General features: G+C 42.1%; 1 protein-coding gene across 1 annotated transcript in view; it reads left to right on the forward strand.

Moving 5' to 3' along the window:
• Positions 1 to 22,261, forward strand: part of ANTXR2 (ANTXR cell adhesion molecule 2) — a 135,442-nt gene that overhangs the window by 51,315 nt on the left and 61,866 nt on the right. The window contains exons 11-13 of the mRNA XM_033160830.1: positions 12,963 to 13,041; positions 15,529 to 15,624; positions 19,496 to 19,540. Coding sequence (XP_033016721.1) covers positions 12,963 to 13,041; positions 15,529 to 15,624; positions 19,496 to 19,540 — 220 coding nt within the window. The remainder of the gene's footprint in view (positions 1 to 12,962; positions 13,042 to 15,528; positions 15,625 to 19,495; positions 19,541 to 22,261) is intronic.

Here is a 22,261-nt window from a genome sequence, read left to right on the forward strand (position 1 = left end):
TGTCATAACAAATTTTAACACCCCCCTGCTCGATTCATTCTTTCTATTTGCCTCAAGATTGCAACTGTAGTCTGCTTTCCATTATGGGCTCCACTGCAAGTTATTGCCCCCCTCCCCCCGCACCATATAGGCTTACTTAAGGTGAGACATGGCTTGCAGCCTGTATTCCATTGCACAATCCAGTATTTTATAGAACGAAATGAAAGCGAAATACCCCAAAGCAATAAATTCTGCTAAGTGGCCTCAGAGGTCTCTGTTTCTCCAATCTGTCACCGCAGTGAGTTGTTTTTTTCATTATGGTGACTCTGTAACAACACACACACACATTCCTTTTCATGAAGCAATTTGGAGACTGAAGTGGGATCTGTGCTTTTACTACAGCAAAAAAGATTTTGAAATCTTAGCTTTTTTTAATTTATTAGCGTAACAGCAGCATCTGGCCTCAGATGGGAGCGATAGGGGTCTGTCGGACGCACAAAACAGACACAGTTGAGACACGCTTGGGGGAACGTGATATCATTTGTAGACAAAATCTATCCTCATGTGAGGTCAGGTGAACCCCCCCCCCCCATAAAAGGTTCGGCTGCTGTGCATCGCTGCAATGCTGTACACAAGTTACTTGGAAGCGTGTCTGATTGAGTTCAATGGGACTGATCAAGTATATATAGGACTGGTCTCAGTGGTGCAGCGATTAAACTGCTAGTGTCCTTGCAAAGCTAAGCAGGGTCTGGTACGGTTTCAAATTGGATGGGGGACGACTGTGTTGAGATTCCTGCACTGGCAGGGGGTTGGACTAGATGACCCTTAGGTCCCTCCCAACTCTACGGTTCTACAATTTTCATCTTTTCTCCTTCCTCTTTTTTCTACTAACCCTATGATACAGCTTGCCCTTGTTGTCCTCGGCTCCCTGGTTTTATTATGGCTCAACTCTCATCCAAGGGATTTGAGTTCAGATTGTGCTTTGGCAAAAGTAACATAGAGTCTTGTGGCACCATAAAGCTGAACCTGTTTAATCTGGCAGAAGCTTTTGTGGGCTAGAGTCGTTTGTGGCAAAGTGGGCTCTGGTCCACTTAAATCTATTTGTATTTAAGATGCTGCAGAAATACTTACTTGTGTGGTTTCATTTATTCCCCCCCCCCCAAGCATCTCTAGACCGTATAATATCTTTTTTAAAAAATAAAAAAATCCATAAGCGATGTACAAAAACAACATAAAAACATTAACAGAGAGAGAGTAAGGCAGCATTATAAAAACAGAAATCTAGAAATAACAGGGTCTGAGCAGATCTGTCAGGGACAGCTTGGGTAAAAAAGACATCTGGATCAACGAATAGATTATGCTTCATATATTGCAGAGGGAGGAAGTTTCCACAGTGCAGGGGCAATGGCCGAAAATGCCAATTTTTGGGTCAGCGCCCTGTGGCATTTTGTGGACTGCAGCGCCACAAGTACAATCTCCCCATATGCCCTGAGTGATGTTACATGTCTGTACTGGGCAGGCAGTCTTTCAGATAACCCGGTCCCCAGTTGTTCAGGGGTTAATACGTTACTAACAAGAGGCTGGATGGGTCTCTGTAGCCGATCGGCAGCCGGTGATTCTTATTCAGGCAGAACTGACTCTTGAGAAGTTTGCGTTCAGATATCACAAGCAATGCAAGGACTACAACTTTCAGCATGATGCAATGAGGTGTGCGCACCTATTTTCCCGACCCCCTCGGTCGTCGCCTTCCCTGTGGTGCTCCTGAATCACTTCTCTGAAACTTAAGTACTCCCCAGAATTTTTTTTTTTAAAAAAATTAAAAGACCCCCACACTCCTCTTTTTTCTGGTTTGGGCTCAGGGTGGACAAATCTTCCAATTCCAGTTTCTCATCCCCCCCCCAATCTTCCAATTTTCCACATCAGCTGAAGAATTCTCTCTTTTTTTATGTCCTCATGAAAATTCATCAGCATTCTAATGTGACTTTCTCCTCAAGTATACTTATATGTAATCTTGCCTGATATACATGTTTCCCAAGCAGTTTCCCCTCATACATGCATGTTGGTTTCACCAGTACCTGCATCGTTATGGATGTTTTGCCCTAATATTGATGCTTTTGTGCACATTACGTGGCTAGAGAACTGTTCTGCAAACTTTGGAGAAGCACATGTTTCAAAGGATAGCCGTGTTTCGGTTTGTGTATTGTTTTGAAAAGTATTAGCAAAGCTTGCCTTTAGATGAAAAACGGAAGCAAAATTCTCCCCTAACCCTGTTGGTTTTAAATATAGCTGCTGTATTTTTCTTCTTTAAAAATTCTGCGCGTCTATGTGTATATTCCTGCCAGCATTTCTGTTGAAGTTGGCTATAGCCTATTAACAAATTTTCTGGTTTTGGGGGTGCAATAGGACCCTCTGTTTTTGCTTCAAGGGGCTAATAATAATAATAATAATAATATTCCTACCTCTTTGGAACTTGTGATAGCTAATGATCCTGTTGAGTTAAAAGAACAGACCTTGAGTTATTGACAGCCCAGTTTCTCCTATCTCTCTGTCTCTCTTATCATTATACAATCTTCTGTAGACCTCTGAAGGCAGTCCTGTTTGTACAGTGGTACCTCGGGTTAAGAACTTAATTCGTTCCGGAGGTCCGTTCTTAACCTGAAACTGTTCTTAACCTGAGGTGCCACTTTAGCTAATGGGGCCTCCCGCTGCCACCGCGCCACCGCCACACGATTTCTGTTCTCATCCTGAAGCAAAGTTCTTAACCTAAGGTACTATTTCTGGGTTAGCGGAGTTTGTAATCTGAAGCGTCTGTAACCTGAAGCGTCTGTAACCCGAGGTACCATAGTATTGGGATGTTTTTAATGTATGACGTTGTGGTTGCTGTTGTTATGTTTCTGTATATTATGTTGGAAGCTGCACAGAGTTTCTGAGGCAACGTAGTCAGATCAACGGGGTTCAACCCCCCCAATTGTTATTATTATTTGTTGGTGTCGCTATCTGTCTCTGATAGATAAATGCACTGCAGCCGGGTGACTTCAGTTCCCCCACCCACACCCCGATTTGGTGTTCTCCAGTTGGTATGAGAAATTGTGCGTGAGAACTGATCAAAGTTTTGTTTTGTTATCTCCCCCCCCCCCCCGCATGGCCCAGAAAAAGGCAGGCAGGAAAGAGGGCTGCCATGCAAGGTGACGAATGTTCGGCGTGTTTGCCTAATTAACTTTTGGCTAAGGATTCGGAACCATTAAGGAGCTAGTTAGTATACGTCCCAAATAAACACATCTGGTCCCGCCAACAGTGGCAGTCCTGCCTGGATGCGGGTGACAGATGTGACGATCGTTCCCTCTGCCCTCTCCTTTAAATAATTAACAGCGTGCTGGTGGACGAACCCTCAAAGCCAGCTGCATAGTCTCCGAGCTGTTATCTGCGGACATGTGCCCCCATCCCCATTAGTCTGCTCCATCTAACGCAGTCTCTCCTCGGTTGCTGTCGCAACAATGGCATTCTTTGAAATAGCTCCGGAGCCTCTGCCTTCTCCCCCCCCCCCGCCCCCCGTTTGAAAAGGCACTTGGGCGGAGGGAGGAATACAGAGCAGACCACACATGTGGGAAAGATCGCCAAGTGCCCATTAGCTCGGGAGATTGATTCCTTCTCTCAAACAAAGGGCATTTCAGCTAGTCCCACCCAGATGTTTCATTATCTGGAGGTGCTGGGACGAGGCTGGAAACATCCCTCTTTTGAAAGCGGTGGCATCTTAAGACTCGTTTCTTGGGTTGATGTATGGTCGCCCAGCTTGGAACAGCTGGGAAATTGCTGTTAATGGGAGCAAGTTGGTGGCTCGGGAGGCGGGGAGAGGAAGGAGAGGAGAACAACAAATCTCACGACAGAAAACTGGCGAAGGACTTATCGCCTGCTTTATATCAGAGAGTTATGTTTCTGCTTTGGATGTTCTGTCCCGAAGGCTGGAGACAGGAGAACAATGTGAGATGGGGAACGTCGCTGGACAGTTTATTTAAGTCTTCGTTTGCACTTTTTTTTCTTTTTAACGACAAAGCTCAAATTCACGCAACTCCCTCTGCCCTCAAAGGCCAAAAATATCCCCCTTTTTTCCCTTTCAAAGTTCTCAGAGCCCTGGTTGTTCTGTAGAGTGTAATGACCAACAGAGGCAGCTGTCACTGACTTCTTCTGGTGAGCTGGGCTGTGCCTGCAAGCTCTCTTTTCCCCCTCTTTTTCATTTTGGTGAGACGGTCAACAATAGCGCAGCTGTCCTTCCGCCTAGTTGAGATCTCAAACCTGCAATTTGGCAAGAGGAACGGCACAAATTGGATAAATACCAGTAAGCGTATTGCGAAGGAAAGGAAAGCGGGACTGAAATGAACCCTACAACTTGTTTGATAGAAATGATTTAAGCAGGCATATGGTATAGCTAAGCGTGCTTGCAAAAACATTGGCCTGCTTCTTCTAGCAAGCTTTTGTATTATTTTTGTTATTTTAAAACCTGGTATAAAGAGAGAGGGAGCTAGAATTCCTGAGTTACTTGAAAAGAAAAGAGAATTACTTTCAGAAGATAATAACACACACTTAAACGGCATTCGCCCAAAGCATAGTTAATACAGAACTCAGCCCACAGAGTTGTGGAATTGTTGTTGTTATTAGTATTGTTTTGATTTCTTACCTTCCCATCGCAATAAGGCCCAAGGGGTTGGATTGCAGCAATTAAAAACACGAAGATTAGAAACAGTTCAGAACAACAACAAAAAAAACTATCATAAGAATAGGGCGGGTCCTGAGAATACACATGTCCATCGTTCAGCCCGGATATGGAGGTCCAGCTCCGAGGGCCTTCTGGTGGTTCCCTCGTGGCCAGATGTGAAGTTACAGGGAATGAGGCAGAGGGCCTCCTCGGTGGTGGTGCCCGCCCTGTGGAATGCCCTCCCATCAGATGTCAAGGAGATAAAGAACGACACAACTTTTGGAAGACATCTGAAGGCAGCCCTTTTCAGGGAAGTTTTTAATGGTTGATGTTTGATTATGTTTTTAATATTTTGTAGGGAGCTGGCCAGAGTGGCTGGGGCAACCCAGTGAGATAGATGGCATATTGATGATGATGATGATGATAATAATAATAATAATAATAATAATATCTCAAGTGTCAAAGCCAGGGTAAAGAGGTGCACCTTCAGCATACAGTGAATGATACAGTAAAGGTGCCCCACATCTCTCTCTCTCTCTCTCTCTCTCTGTGGGGAAATCCCGCAATTCTTCCAGTTCAGCCTTGTGCTTTTTGCCATCATGCTCTGATGAAGTAATGCGGAAGATGTCGCTGTAAGTTAGAATGTCATACATAATCCTTTCCCCAGGCCTGGGGTAGGTAACCTTTCTCTTCTCCCCATCTTTTAGGGCTGTATTTCCTTTGGGGTGATTTGTCAGGGGTTGTGTGTCAGTAGGGCTGGGCGATAAATTGATATATCGTCCAAAACTGATTTGAAGTCCATATTGTGATATCGGTTTCATAAATTTTGACCTGGCGATATATCATGAAATTGTGTGTGTGTGTGTGTGTGTGTGTGTGTACACGCTCTATGCAAAAATCACGATGCGGGAGAAACCGTGAAGCCAGTCAATGCCTCTACAAAGTTCCATCCTTATTTCAGACTTCATGATATATCATGATTTTTAGCTGGTGATATTTCACAATGCTGGAAACCAGATATCGTCCAGCCCTACTGTTTGCATCTATATAGTTCCATCCTTATTTCAGACATCGTGATATATTGGCATATCACGATGTTTAACTGGTGATACGTCGTGATGTTGAAAACCAGATGCTGCCTAGCCTCTCCACTAGTCTTCTTTTGTGATCACTCGTAGCTGAGTAAGATTGTCTTCCATAAACATGGTTTTAACAGTGAGTGTGGAGGCCAATTCTGGATCCACACGTCCTTCCACAGTGGGGACATAGGTTTCTGGGCAGGAGTTGGTCATGGTGAGGGTTTGCCAAGCGTGCCTTCCTCTTAGCACATTTCTCCCTTGTGTCCTGAGTTTGAGTGTCTTCAAAGCCCACGACACCTTTGGTAATGGCTGTTCTCCAACTGGAGCGCTCGCAGGCAAGTGTTTCTCAGTTGTTGGTGTTTATACGACATTTTTTTAGATTTGCCTTGAGAGAGTCTTTAAACCACTTTTGTTGGCCACCAGCATTACGCTTTCCATTTTTAAGTTCGGAATAGAGTAGTTGCTTTGGAAGATAATAATCAGGCATCCGCACAACATGACCAGTCCAACGAAGTTGATGTTGAAGAATCATTCACTGGTGATCTTCCTCTCCAGTAGTGGAGAGAACCAAAGCCAATGGTGGGTGGGATCAGAACAAAAAATGTTCAGAGCCACCCTTTCTCTTTTTGCCATTCCCTTTTCTCTCTCTCCTCTTTCTAATAATAATACCGGCAACCCCCAATTTGTACAGGGGTTGCATTCCTCATCATCATGTGGATTGGCAGAGCATTTCCACTCAGCACTCAGGGCTGATTTCCTTCAGAATGGATAGGTTTGATTTTCTTGCAAGTCCATGGGACTCTCAAGAGTCTCCTCCAGCACCATAATTCAAAAACATCAATTTTTCAGTGATCAGCCTTCTTTATGGTCCAGCTCTCACTTTCCATACATCACTACTGGGAAAACTATAGCTTTCATTCCTTGCTGTTCCCATTTTTTTTAGCAAGGTCATTTAAGAAACACCCACACCCACAAACACACCCTGCAATGGAATTCTGATAGTTTGGGGAAAAAAATATTTTTAAAATCTCGAATGCCCCAAGTCCTGAAAATGTGTTGCAGTCCTTTATTGACTTAAAAAAAAATAACTCTGGTACCTCAATTCCAAAAACCTCTTTACTTACCATCATTTTAATAACTTTTTGAGCAGTTGCCAGTTTAATCTTCAGTGCGTGGAAATTGGAAGTAAATTATTTATTGCTTCCAGCAAATGTCTTTCATGGTTTTTATTTAATTTCCCCCCCCATCTTTTTTTAATGGATCGTAAAATGGCAATCTTTTATTGGATGCTCATAAAGAAAGGAGCAAATGAATACTTTGCAAATAGGTTACAGTGGATTGAAATGTCAGTTGTAATTCAAGAGAAGGGAAATCCCTTCTCTAACCAAAGATGAGTAGACATGTGGCAGCGAGCCATCTTCCTCTCCTTCAATTTTTAAAATCACCCAATCCAAACACAAAGAAAAGGGAGAATTGCACTGGGCATTAAGGTTTATTTACAGTATTCGGCCCTCAAGCTAAACCCCAAAACTGGCTTCACCACTGTTTGGTTCTAGAAACTGCCTTGTCAGCCCTGGGACAGTGGAGGAACAATCAGGTGACACCAAATTGGGAGGGGTGGCTAATACCCCAGAGGACAGGATCACACTTCAAAATGACCTTAACAGATTAGACAACTGGGCCAAAGCAAACAAGATGAATTTTAACAAGGAGAAATGTAAAGTACTACACTTGGGCAAAAAAAAAATGAAAGGCACAAATACAGGATGGGTGACACCTGACTTGAGAGCAGTACATGTGAAAAGGATCTAGGAGTCTTGGTAGACCACAAACTTGACATGAGTCAACAGTGTGATGCAGCAGCTAAAAAAGCCAATGCAATTCTGGGCTGCATCAATAGGAGTATAGCGTCTAGATCAAGGGAAGTAATAGTACCACTATATTCTGCTCTGGTCAGAACTCACCTGGAATACTGTGTCCAGTTCTGGGCACCACAGTTCAAGAAGGATACTGACAAGCTGGAACGTGTCCAGAAGAGGGCAACCAAAATGGTCAAAGGCCTGGAAACAATGCCTTATGAGGAACGGCTTAGGGAGCTGGGTATGTTTAGCCTGGAGAAGAGAAGGTTAAGGGGTGATATGATAGCCATGTTCAAATATATAAAAGGATGTCATATAGAGGAGGGAGAAAGGTTATTTTCTGCTGCTCCAGAGAAGCGGACACGGGGCAATGGATTCAAACTACAAGAAAGAAGATTCCACCTAAACATTAGGAAGAACTTCCTGACAGTGAGAGCTGTTCGGCAGTGGAATTTGCTACCAAGGAGAGTGGTGGAGTCTCCTTCTTTGGAGGTCTTTAAGCAGAGGCTTGACAGCCATCTCTCAGGAATGCTTTGATGGTGTTTTTGCTTGGCAGGGGGTTGGACTGGATGGCCCTTGTGGTCTCTTCCAACTCTATGATTCTATGATTCTAGGTGGGTCTGTTTTGAGCATCCCTTTCCTCCTTTACTTGCCTTGTCCCAGGGAACTGTTTGAAAGCATGTGATAAGAAAGTCACCTTCCTGAACCTAAGCAATCTGGTGCCTGGGTAAGGATGGGCGAGAAACGATTTGCATTTTAAAGTGAGCCTACCTAATTTGCATTTTATGTACCGAAGCACACTACTCTCACTTTTCCAAATTTTGCAATATAGAATTGTATACGAAATGGCGCGTATTGCAGAAACGTCATTAAAACGCATGCACATATTTGTGGTGACTCCCCCTTTCCCCTAAAAAAAGCGCAAACGGATGCATAGATTGCGATGCAGAAAATTGTATACAAAAATGTGTGTATTGTAGAAATGTCATGAAAACGTGTACACATTTTTGTGCTGACTTCCCCTCCCCCCTCCCAAAAGAAGCAAATGGCTGCATAAATTGGGTGAACTGAACTCATGATTGCATCACTGAGAAATGGACAGAAGCTGAAATTGTAGATCTGTTGTTCATCATTAGGTCTGGGTCAGTTTCTTGAAGTGGAAGCCACATTTCACAATTTTCTGCAGTCCCTTCCAGTTTGGGTAAACTTGCAACATATAATCTACCTCAGGTTCCCCCCCCCCCAACCCAATGCTGGGTCATTCAAAGCTTGCGTTTCCACAAGCCTGCTAACAATATCTTGATTTGAGGTGCTTATTTAAATCGTACAAAACATGCCGGCATATACATTTCAAGGAGATCAAAACAAATGAAAGGGTTCCTTGCAGCTCTCAAACATGACGTTTGCGAAGATGACATGATTTTTCTTAGGCCTTTGAACACTTATCTCTGTGAAGATGATCTGTATGACTTGACTCCATAGCTCCTAGAACTTCTCTGTCAATCTTGTGTCCCTTAATCTTTGCAGCTGTATATCAGAAAACGGAGCTGATACTTGATGTGCTCAATGAGTCTGTTCCCTGAGATATTCGTCAGGCATTTTGGCAGCTGAAGGTTGAGAGAAGGAAAGATGACAGCAGCATCTTTCGGAAACCGGCATCCTGGAGATGTTGGAATATTGCAGAAATCCGGAAGGAATTTTGCCTTGCTCTTCATTTGCATCTAACTTTTAAAACCAGAGTGCACCTACAGGTGAAACTCAAAAAATTAGAATATCGTGGAAAAGTCCATTTATGCAAGCAATTGTTTTCATTAGCTACTGGAGTTTAATATATGAGATAGACTCATGACATGCAAAGCGAGATATGTCAAGCCTTTGCTTGTTATAATTGTGATGTTTATGGTGTGCAGCTGATGAAAACCCCGAAGTTGAAATTGTTAATTTGGGATTCTCATCAGCAGTACGCCATAATCATCAGCTGTACGCCATAATCATCTTAGTTTCACCTTTTAAGTTGAATTACTGAAAGAAATGAACCTTTCTATGATATTCTAATTTTTCGAGTTTCACCTGTACATTAAGCCCCAAAGGCATAATTCCTCTTAAATTTCAGTCCTTTGGGAATAATTCAGCTTTAAGTTACAGTGAAGACCACTTCAAATGTGGGAGTAAATAAAAGTAGAACTGGATACCAAGGCTAGATTGATTAACACAGGGGTCAGCAACCTTTTTCAGCCGTGGGCCGGTCCACCGTCCCTCAGACCATGTGTTGGGCCGGATTATATTTTGGGGAAAAAAATACAGTGGTACCTCGACTTACGAATTTAATCCATTCCGAATGCACATGTGGTTGAAAAATTCATAAGTCGAAAAAAGCAATTTCCCCATAGGAATGCATTGGAAATGAAAAATTCAGAAAAATTCGTAAGTTGAGTAAACCGCATCTAAAATTCATAAGTCGAGTAAACCCCATCTAAAACTGCCAACGGATGTCCTTCAGATGTCGAAAAATTCGTAGGCGTGCAGGCCCTTTTTTCATTCGTAAGTCGAAAAATTTGTATGTCGAGTAATTTGTAAGTCGAGGTACCGCTGTATATGAACGAATTCCTATGCCCCACAAATAACCCAGAGATGCATTTTAAATAAAAGCACACATTCTACTCATGTAAAAACTGCAGGCAGGCCCCACAAATAACCCAGAGATGTATTTTAAGTAAAAGGACACATTCTACTCATGTAAAAACACGCTGATTCCCAGACGTCCGTGGGCAGGATTGAGAAGGCGATTGGGCCACATCTGGCCCACGGGCCTTAGGTTGCCTACCCCTGGCTTTACACTAAGGACTGCCTTATGTATTATCAGCCCCTTGTAGTTCAAAGTGAAGCATAAATGGAAACTCGCTGAATCTCCTGTCAAAGCCGGGGAAGTGGAGGACAGCTGATCTATAATCCTCGCCATGTGCTTGGGGTTTTCCAGGGTTATTTGAAGAAATGAAAAACCACTTTACCATTTATGTTTCTCTGATGCCTGCCTGCTCTTCTCAGAAAGCCTCAACCAGCTATAATTAGGGGTTTTATGCTGTATGTATGTTGTCAGAGTGGTAATTAGTGTGTTTATTGCCAATCCTGAAATTTTTATGTACATGAGTTAGTACTTCACACAGCTAAATGTAGTTCTGCACATCCCAGGTCCTCACCATGGGACCAGAATCTTTAGACCACATGGTATCGCTCTCTGAGACGGTGAAATTATTTTCCACCGACTTCACTGCAAGCATTACAAATATGTATATATTTAAAATCTCATATTTTCTAATTCAGGGGCCTCATTTTGACTAGTTATTTTTGTAACTTTTATAGCTTCCAGGATAAAATGCTTGTTAGGTTATGTGGTTATGGTTTTCTATTGATAGTTTTGCACCACTTGGCAAATCTGGCTTTAACAGTCTTCACTTTGAGACAAAATAAGTTGCGGACAAAGCAGAATCAGCTGCTCTTGGGCCTTGCCCTTTTCTCCATTAATTCACCACTTTTAAACTGCAAAGGACTTCACGGCTGTTTACCATGTTCAGCTCTCACATTGGTTATTATTATTTATTTAAATTATCAAGCTATTGTTATCTTTTAGCATTTAATTGATTTACATAGTGCAAAATGCCCCCAGATGGCTTCTAAGCGGTTTACAAAGCATAAAAAACAATTGCACAAAGTTGTTAAAATGTAAAATGATTAAAAGCGCACCATAAATAAATAAATAATGCAATAAAACAATCCCATTAAAATATTTATAACCCGCTCTTCATTGTTCACACAAGAGAAAGAAGCAACATTAAAATGCAATAAAAAAAAAATCATTTAAATAGTACTTAAAAAGAAAGACAAAATGCAACAACAGGATTGCATTAGCCAACCGAGAGGCACCGTTGATGAATAGCTATGTTTTTATACCTTGGGTGCATTTTCATGTGGAGAATATGGCATCACTTTTCCTGATTATAACGCTAGCACTTCTGACTTGTTTTCCTTTCATGCTGCTATACCTGTTGCGTTAGGGAACTGTGGCTTTCTGACTGATAGACTGGCGCATCATGCTAAAAAAAAAAATCCTAGCAGTGGGTGTGATGTGACACCGCACTAAACATCGTTGTGCATCATTGCTATCCCTCCTTTTCCACTCATGTCTGCTTCTGTTCCCCCATGATTCCTCCATGAAAACACAACAGAACTTTGTGCTGGCGTGCTGTCCAAATTTTGCCAATTTACTACCATAGTTTTGAGTTAAGGGGCCTGCAAATGCCCCCCTCCCCTGCCAAATCAAATACAGTAACCATGCAAACTTGCGTGCATTCAACTTGCACGGATTCGGCTTAATGCTGAAGACAAAAATATATATTTTTTAAAAAAAGGGGGCTGGGTTCTGGGAGAAATGACTTTGGCAATCCCACCCACCATTGAACCCAATGGGTTTTGGCTCTACGCAATTTTAGTTTTAGGCGCGACCCCCGGAACGTGACCCACACCTAACTTGTGGGTCTCCCTTAATACAGAAATAAGTGCTGAACGTGCGCTGCATTCCATTAGTTTTCCCAAAGTGGCGTTTACATCATGTGAAAGCTGAAATACAATGCAGATATTAACAGTTATGGAAATGCAAGGGAAATGGGATAAACTCGTGTGAAGGTGGTCCTGATCTCAACCCCTCATTGGTGTTGGTGCTCCTTGCAGCTGGCTGATCACCACAAATATCTTGAGGGCCAAATGACATTTTCAGCTGAAAGCTTAGCATACAACTACAGTGGGTACCTTGGTTTAAGAACAGCCCTGTTTACAAACAATTCAGTTTATGAACTCTGCAAAACCGGAAGTAGTGTCCCGGTTTGCGAACTTTACCTCAGTCTAAGAATGGAATCCGAACAGTGGAAGGGCACTGGCGGTGGGAGGCCTCACTAGGGAAAGCACGCCTTGGTTTAAGAATGGTTTCGGTTTAAGAACGGACTTCCGGAACGGATTAAGTTCGTAAACTGAGGTACCACTGTACTTTAATTAACTGCAGCGTTGGGACTGCATGAGAAGTGAGGTTATTCCCTTTCCTTTCCAGCTGTGACCAGGCCAAAAATCCACACACCCACAGGCCACATGCAAGTCTGGTTCCTGCTGGCACTAAATGGGAACATTTTACCTAAATGTCATATCTGCACTGCGGGAGGGAGGGAAAAATTCATAGGTGTGCGGGCACTTTTTTCATTCGTAAGTCAAAAAATTCGTATGTTGAGTAATTCGTAAGTCGGGGTACCACCGTACTGAGTTAAAAACATTTTTGGTGTGTTATTTTCCCCACCTCACTTCTCGTTTCAGAACGATGGAGGTTTCCGTCAGTTTTCACCGAGGACAGTCTCCCCTCTCCAGTTCTTTGACAATTACCGCAACAAGATGTGTAAGTACATATCTGGCAAGAGCCAGGAAATAGGAATATGTGGCTGTTGTTTTTAATTATGGTTGATGTGCTGCTGGTTTTAAATTGCAGTGTCCATATCAAAAGGCTTATATTCCTGAGAATTTATCTGAATGCAGTCATCCAGGTTTGCTCTTCTCTTCCTTCTTCCAACCTCTCTGCCCCAAGATCAGATCAGGAGTGGAGCAGGTTTTGTCTAGACCTGGACGGCAGGACTCCATTGATGTCTGTGGGCAGCTCTTTCTTCCACCCTGGGAGAGTTCAAAATAGATTCTCAGAATGAACCAAGAAGTGACAACGAGATGTTTCTTTCCAAATACTGTACTTTTCCATGTATAAGACGAGGTTTTTTTTAATTTAAAAATGATGCTAAAAATTGTTGGCTCAACAACTCTGGGCCACCCCCCCCCCCAAAAAAAAAGCTCAACCATGGGCAATCTTCTGCCCCATTTCCTTAATTTGGGGTTCCCCAATATAGGGGGCGTCTTATACACAGGGGAGAGTTATACACAGAAAAATATGGTATATTTCTCCCATTCATATTCTCTCTCTGTCTCTCTCTGTCTCTCTCTCTGTCCTCTGTTCCAGTCACCCCACCCATCTGCTTGCCCATTTCCCCACTTTTTCTTCCCTCAATATTCTGTGCTATCAAGTTATTATGGGCTGTCAGAGGAGCTGTTCATGTTTCTGCCTCCTTTGCTCCCCACCCCTTCCCTTGAGCCTTTCCTGAGCATCTGCAAACCTTGTTTTACCTTGAGCCTGTTGCTACCTCCTTTTGGTCTGTGGATGGTACAGCTTTGGTTACATCAGCGGAAACAGGGGAAGGCTTGAAAAGTTCTTACGTACACAAGGCCCATTTGCTAGGGCTTCCAAAACCACTTCCTGTGGCAAGCCCCTTCGAAAAGCAGCTTTATCATTTAGCGCCCACCCAATGTCCTTGCCATTGGAGGAAGAGTCCAGAGGTTCACTGCAAGCAGAGTCCAGACTGCAGTGTTACTGTTACAAAGAGGACTTAATGTTCTGTCCTGGTAAAAGCAAAAGCAAAAACTCCTTCTGGTAGAAAATCCAGTGGTTGTAACAAGAATAAAACAACAATAAATCTTGCAAATTGAATTTATTTTATTTGTCTACTGTACTGAGACCATTTGTTAGCAGAGGTAGTAGGATCAACATTTTTTATGGCATGGGGGGTGGGATGGGGTAGGTGGATTCTTATCTATTTATCTGAATTATCAGGTTTTTTTTTAAAAGAGGAATAAAATCGGCAGCCTGATCTTTGGTGAAGCCAACTTACTCATTTGGCATCCTAGCCCTGTATGCTGTTTTCATAAACAGGAAACACATTTGCATATTTTCACTGCCAGAACAGGCAGCAGTTTCAGGAAAATACACTGTTGAAACAACCAAGTCCTAAATATTGCAGCTGCAGAAGGTGTCTTTCTTTCTTTCTTTCTTTCTTTCTTTCTTTCTTTCTTTCCTGTGCTGTTAAGATATTCTTTTACTTGCTAAGAGAAAAAAAATTGTAAGGAGAGCAACTGAATTTAGGCTGTCCATAAATTTAGGTACGCTTTATAAACATTAGATAGAAAATTGGAAAATTGTATCATGAATGCCAGACAAGAAATAAATGAAAAACCTCTTTAAGTGTTTTTGTTTGTTTGTTTTTAGTTTAGTTTAGGGTTGTTGTTTTTCAAAACAACAACAACCCAATTTGGGTACTGTACCCTTAAGAGTGATGAATGATGAGAACTGTTTTAAAAGTTTGTGCATGTGATCAAAATTCTACTGTGCATTTCCACCACCTGAAAATGAACACATTTGCAAAGTCCTGTAAGTGCACGGCAGAGATTATGAGCCAGTCCAATGCAGTCGGTGACTTCGAAGTACAACAGAGATGGAATTTTGCCATTCTTATTGGTAGATCCTCTTTTGTGCCTTGTGAACTGTTTATGTTTTCAATGTAGTGCAGTGTTTCCAAAACTTGGGTCTCCAGCTGCTTTTGGACTACAGTTCCCATCATTCCTGACCACTGGTCTTGCTAACTAGGGATGATGGGAGTTGTAGTCCAAAAACAGCTGGAGACCCCAGGTTAGGGAAACACTGGTGTAGTGCAATGCACACAGAGAAAGACGGAAATCACAAACGTATAATACCCTGCCTATTGATAGCAGACGGGCACCTTCGCTGTACTATTTTCCAGTGCCCGCGAAAATTTTTGCTTAGACAAGCTGATCCAGATATCTGGAATGCTGTTGCGTTTTTAGTTAGCTGCTGGTTTTAATTTCCTGGGCATTTTTATTGTTTTTACTAACCACGTCACACTTTTATTCTTTTTGTAAACCACTTTGTGGGGTCGTTGTTGTTGTTTTTAAGCAACCCAGCGGTATATACATTTTCTGAAATAAATAGTAAATATAATTTCAGCGAATATAATTATGATCTTTCCTTTTCTCTCTCTCCCCCCCATAGGCAAATGGCATTATTGCACTTATAGTTATCCTGGTATTGCTGCTGTTGCTGGCGCTTGCCCTCATGTGGTGGTTTTGGCCCCTGTGCTGCAAAATAGTGAGTGAAATAAATCTACAACGTGAAATTCTTGTCCCTTCCGCCTATGTTATCTTGGCAGCAAATGGCTGACTTCATCGTAACATGCACAGTTAGACAATGGAACTTGCTCCCAGAAGAAGCAGAGATGGCTTTAAACTGCCCTGTGATCCTTGGATGAAGGGTGGTATAGAAATCTAATCAATAAAAACAATTGATTAAATAATCCACTATTGCAGACGGAATGCCTTGCGACTCCCAGTGAATGGTATTCACAGTGGGGAGAGGTTCTGTTGCTATCATGGGGCCTGTTTACAGGCTTCCCACAGAATCTGGTTACCACTGTGAGATTAGTATGCTGGACTAGAAGGGCCTTTAGTCTGATCCAGCAGGTCTCATTTTTCTGCACCTGTTGCATTACCGGTAGTTGGCAAACAGGCCAGGTGGTCTTCCATTATTGTTTCCTGTTTTGCCTGAACTATGGTTTAGTTCAGCTTCAAACCATGGCTTAATAACACCATGGTCTGCTTCGAAGTTGTAGTCTACTGCTGTTATTACAGTCCTACCTCGGAAGCAGAACGCCTTGCAACTTGAACGTTTTGGCTTCCAAACGCCGTAAACCCGGAAGTGATTGTTCCGATTTGCAAGCGTTCTTTGGAATCTGAACGTCCGACGCGGCTTCCTATGCCCCACAAATAACCAAGAGATGCATTTTAAATAAAAGCACACATTCTACTCATGTGAAAACACCAGGCAGGCCCCACAAATAACCCAGAGATGCATTTTAAATAAAAGGACACATTCTACTCATGTAAAGGTGGGTAGCCGTGTTGGTCTGCCATAGTCAAAACTCATGTAAAAACACGCTGATTCCCGGACCATCCACGGGCTGGATTTAGAAGGCGATTGGGGCGCATCTGGCCCTGGGGCCTTAGTTTGGGGCCCCCTGGGTTAGAGTGTGGTGCTGAAAATGCCAAGGTCAAGGGTTTGATCCCTGTACGGTTGCATATTCCTGCATTGCAGAGGGTTGGACTAGATGACCCATGGAGGTCCCTTCCTATGATTCTATCTTAAAAATAAAAATACTTGAGGGCTAGAGCAACAACAACAACAACAACAACAACAACAACAGGACGTTGAAGGGGAAATATGCTGCCCCTCCTCTTCCCATTCAGCTTTCTTTTTGGCAGTCGCCAGTTGGCATCTAGCATGTCAGATGAATTGGGCATGCTGTTTAATTTTTGGCAGGAGCCAGTTGAAACCTCCCCACCCCCACCCCACTTGATCTACAGTCCATGCACACAACCAGGTTGTTGGTTTTTCTCTTTTTTTTTCTTATTTCTCTCCTTTTCCCCCACCCCCCTTTAAAAAAAGGAGTTTACTGTTGACAGTTCTTTCACTCTTCTCTGAATGTTAGAACATATGACTGCATCAAGCTGGCTCTGGGCTCTGGCACTGACATTTCTTAATGCCCACCTCGTTCGAACATTTGAAAAGTGTTAATGAGCAGATCAAAGGGACTGTTGCCTGAAGCAACTCGTTTTTAAATAAAAAAATAAAAAATATATATATATATCTATATATATTACAAAGAGAGAAAGAAAGAAAGAAGAAATCAGCTGCCCTCCAAAATAGTCCCTTGATTTTTTTTGGGGGGGGGTTTCTTTTCCTTTTCGTAGCTAAATAAAATACGAAGCAGGCCGTTCCTGACAACGATGATAATATAACCAAACTCAGATAAAATTGGAGAAGACTCAAAAGTCTGCATATGGTAAATAAACTGGAGATTGAGTCTCCTGGGCCCTCGGGATGGTATTTAAGAAATCTGAATTAAACAGAAATGCTGGCCGCCTTGCAATATTATGTCTTTTTACATCTGCAAGTTCTCAGGCTGCAGAAGTTGCCTACGCCCCCCCCCACCATGATAAGGATGCGCATCTTTATTTTGAAAGGAAAGATCAATCAAATTAATTAGTGGCCAGGATGCTTGTATTCGGACATGGTGACTGTGTGCAAGGTACACAGGTTACCTGAGTCCATTCGATGCAGTTCTGCTGACACAGCTTAGAATGCTGCCTGCAGAGGAGATTGCAAAAGAACCTCGTCCCAGGCACATTGAGCTATGCTTTATTGAAAGAAAAATTTGAGTACCCGCTCTGAGCCCAGCTTTGGCTGGGGAGGGCAAAAATAAATTATTATTATTATTATTATTATTATTATTATTATTATTATTATTATTATTACCATTTTTATTCATGCACCTATTAACAAATTTTCAGAACTGAATCGCTCTTTTTCTTTCACTATTGGCCTCCAAGGTGGTGCGGTCTGACCAAGGCAGAATCGAGCGGTACTATTACTTCCCTTGATCTGGATGCTATACAGGTGAAACTCAAAAAATTAGAATATCGTGGAAAAGTCCATTTATGTAAGCAATTGTTTTCATTAGCTACTGGAGTTTAATATATGAGATAGACTCATGACATGCAAAGCGAGATATGTCAAGCCTTTGTTTGTTATAATTGTGATGATTATGGCATGCAGCTGATGAAAACCCCAAAGTTGAAATTGTTAATTTGGGGTTCTCATCAGCTGTACGCCATAATCATCACAATTATAACAAATAAAAGCTTGACGTATCTCGCTTTGCATGTCATGAGTCTATCTCATATATTAGTTTCACCTTTTAAGTTGAATTACTGAAAGAAATGAACCTTTCCACGATATTCTAATTTTTCGAGTTTCACCTGTACTTCCGTTGATGCAGCCTAGAATGGCATTTGCTTTTTTTGCTGCTGCATCACCCTGTTGACTCATGTTAACCTTGCAGTCCACTAAGACCCCTAGATACTTTTAACATGTACTGCTAGTAAGTCAGGTGTCCCCTGCCCCCCCTTTTACATTTGTGCATCTCGTTCTCCCTGCCTAAGTGCAGAACCTGCCATTTGTCCCTATTGAAATTCTTTTCGTTAGTTTGGTCCCAGGTCTCCAATCTGTTAAGGTCATTCTGAATCCCCACTCTGCCTTCTGCGGCATTAGCAACCCCCTCCCGGTTTGGTACCATCTGCAAAATTAAATGAGCACCCCCTCGATCCCTTCATCCAAGTCGTTTACGAAGACGTTAAAACAACAGCGGGCCCAGGACAGAATCCTGCGGCACCCCACTTGCCACTTTCCCCCCAGGATAACAAGGAACCATGAAGGAGTACTCTTTGGGTTTGGTCAGTCAAACTGGCTACAAATCCACTTAACAGTTGCTTTGTTCAACTGGAATTTTACCAGCTTATTCACAAGAATTTAATACCATTACATGTCTTTAGGTGCTAAGCAAAAACCTTCCTCTTTGGCCATTAAATAATCTATGGCCTGTTAAAGGTGTTGGGGGGGGGGGAAGAATAGTCATTATGGTTATTTTTATTATTTTGCTGTCTATTACTATGCTTTGTTTTATGTCTTCATTATTATGCTCCGTAAAAATACATTTTAATGTTGCACACCGCCCTGAGGTCTTTTCATAAAGGGCAGTTTGTGCATGTATGTATCTGTATCTATAGCTATATCTATGCACATATTACACAGTCAAACCTCTGTTCTCAAACGGCTCCGTTTTCGAATGTTTCGGCTCCCGAACGCCAAAAACCCAGAAGTAAACGCTATGGTTTTTGAACTTTTTTGGAACTTCCGCCTTTGGGTTTTGAACGTTTCAGAAGTCGAATGGTCTTCCGGAATGGATTACAAATGAAAACTGAGGTTCCACTGTATATATGTTTGTGTGTGTATAAAAATATGTAGCAGAGGATGCGAAGCCAGGTTATCCAGTTACGATGCAAGTCTCAATGATCTTTGCCTTTCGTCTTCTATCCTCTATTCCACTCCCCCTTCCCCAAATTAGGTCATTAAGGATCCTCCTCCTCCACCACCACCAGCTCCAGTAGAGGTAAGTTGTGAAACTGCTTCAGAGGTTGGTTACTGCAGACACATTTTTCTGTCTTGGAGCCAGTGACTCAGAAATGTAAATAAGCAAGGCTGGAGATGCTTGCCCATCCATTGTCACCATGTGGTACCTTTTCCTGCTCTCTTCCAGAACCAGCTGGTTATGTAGATAGGTGTTGGGGTGAGGGGTGGGGGGCACAAACGTGGAACATGATAACATCATGAGTTGGGTAGGTGGTCCTACATGTTATGAAAGGAAGGCAGATAATTCAGGGATGCCATTTCCAATGAAAGCGCAATTTAAGAGGGTATCATTTATTGTACAGTGGTACCTCGGGTTACAAACACCTCGGGTTACAAACACTTCGGGTTACAGACTCCGCTAACCTGGAAGCAGTACCTCAGGTTAAGAACTTTACCTCAGGATGAGAACAGAAATTGCGGCGGCAACGGGAGGCCCAATTAGCTAAAGTGGTACCTCAGGTTAAGAACGGACCTCTGGAACGAATTACTGTATATTCTGGCGTATAAGACTACTTTTTAATCCAGGAAAATCTTCTCAAAAGTCGGGGGTCGTCTTATGTGCCAGGTGGAGAATCTGCGGTCGAGTATATCTCAAACTCTATATTTTAACTGGAAAAGTTGGGGGTCATCTTATATGCCCAGTCATCTTATACGCCGGAAAATACGGTAAATTCGTAACCAGAGATACCGCTGTATTGGGTTATTACCTTCATGAAGGAGAATCCCGTGATGAGCGCTTCGAACTAGACAGAATGCTGCTTTTTTCATTTATTTCATTTCCTAAATTTATACAAAACGATAAGTTCTAAATAAACAACAAATTGTAAATGATGACGGAAGGCGGTTTACGACATGTAACACAAATGTCACTACGTAATGTAATATCTTTATAGCATCAGAATCAAAACAATGATAGAAATGTAGTTATGTAATAAAATACGGTTTCTCTTAATGGCGTGAAAAATAAGGTTGGGTGGTGGTGGTGGAATCAGGAACAGGATATCTAAAATACAGAAACAGTGCACAGATGCACAATATTCTCTCAAAGGTAGCTCTCAATCCTGGCCACTCACAGAAAATGACAGGGCCTCCCAGCTCACACCCTCTCCTCTCCTCTCCCAGTCTTTCACTTTGAGTGAACTTCAGTTCCCTGAACCTCACTCAGGGCCCTTCCACTTTGTATTATACAGTTTCTTTTTTCTCTTTTTTATAAATAATTTTTATTAAGTTTTACATACATTCTTTTAAACACCCAATAAAATTCATCTCTTATACATATTTTTTGACTTCCATCAACCACTTCTCAAGGTTTTCAAATTTCCTAATTTCTTCTTGTATTTCCAACTTCACTATTACTTTTTAATCACAATAATTGATTATTACCTTCCAAAATTATCTCCGTAATATTTTCCTAAAATTAACCTTACAAAACGTCTTGTAAACCTACTAGCGTAATTTGTTGTTTACAGTTGCCTTTCAAATATTTCCTCAGATTTAGTCCAATCCTTCAGGAATTCCTGGTCCCGCCGGTTTCGAATTCTTCCTGTCATCAGTTGGGTTCAGCCCCTGGGTTCCCAATAGTGTCCCAGAATTGGAGGCACCACAGGGATATTTCCCTCTGGTATCTGTCCCTTCAAGGTGACTCCCACTAGCACATCACCTGGCAGACTGCTTTTCTGCAGCATACCCATTTTTCTCTTCCTCAAAGCTGAACCCCCCCCCCAAAAGCATTTCCCCTGAAAACGTTTGATTCTACATTTTTTTTGCAGTGTGATCGTTGTTATGAGGACCCCTGATGTTATTTGGGGTATTTTAGAAACATGTTTAATCATATTAACACCCCCCCCATTTAAGTCCTGGTAGTCAAACGAGTAGCAATAAACAAAGCAAATATTGGTAGTCGAGTGTAGTATAACATTCTTGTATGTGTGGCGCACTCCATTAGACAGATTGTTCCCCCAGAAGTACATAGGTAAAGGGCCTGTGTTGCTCAAACGGGAATTGGGGTGTAATAGACACTTCGAAATGCATTGCGCTGCAAATTGATTTTCCTTGCACATAACCAGAACCTCAGCTTTATGCGTTCTGCGGATGAAGGCGCCGGGAAGGAGGGAGGGGGGGAAATTGCTTTCTGATTCAGAGAAGATCTTATCCGCGCTTTCCCCTGTTCCCCCAGAAGCAGAGCTTTAAACATGGGAGCATCTTCTGATCATATCAAATATCTCAGACACACACATATATATTTACTTAAGTGCTCTCTTCAATAAAAGCTTATTTCCAAGTTGCACCGTGTACATCAGTTATGCATCCACCCAGTCAGTATATTTTAAGATACTCTAAAACAGAAAAGATAGTACATACTTTTGGGGGCAATCCTAACCAAGTCTACTTGGAACTACCAGTAAATCCTGTTGAATTGAGTAGGACTTAACAAGCAGGGTTACGGCTGCAACCTTAAATTAGTTTAAGTTAATAGCATTTATTTATTTATTTCGTAAAATCTACAACAAACCCTCAAAAGTGGTTTACAAAGAGAATAAAACAATAAAATTATCAGTTAAAAACAACTATTAAGAACATTTAAAAAAATGAAATAAACTAAAAACAGATTAAAGCATGCATACATTGACATCCTGCAGGTCTGGGTTGTTGTTGTTCAGTCGTTCAGTCGTGTCCGACTCTTTGTGACCCCATGGACCAG

Source organism: Lacerta agilis, chromosome 9 (genome assembly GCF_009819535.1).
Source record: "Lacerta agilis isolate rLacAgi1 chromosome 9, rLacAgi1.pri, whole genome shotgun sequence".
Lineage (NCBI taxonomy): Eukaryota > Metazoa > Chordata > Lepidosauria > Squamata > Lacertidae > Lacerta > Lacerta agilis.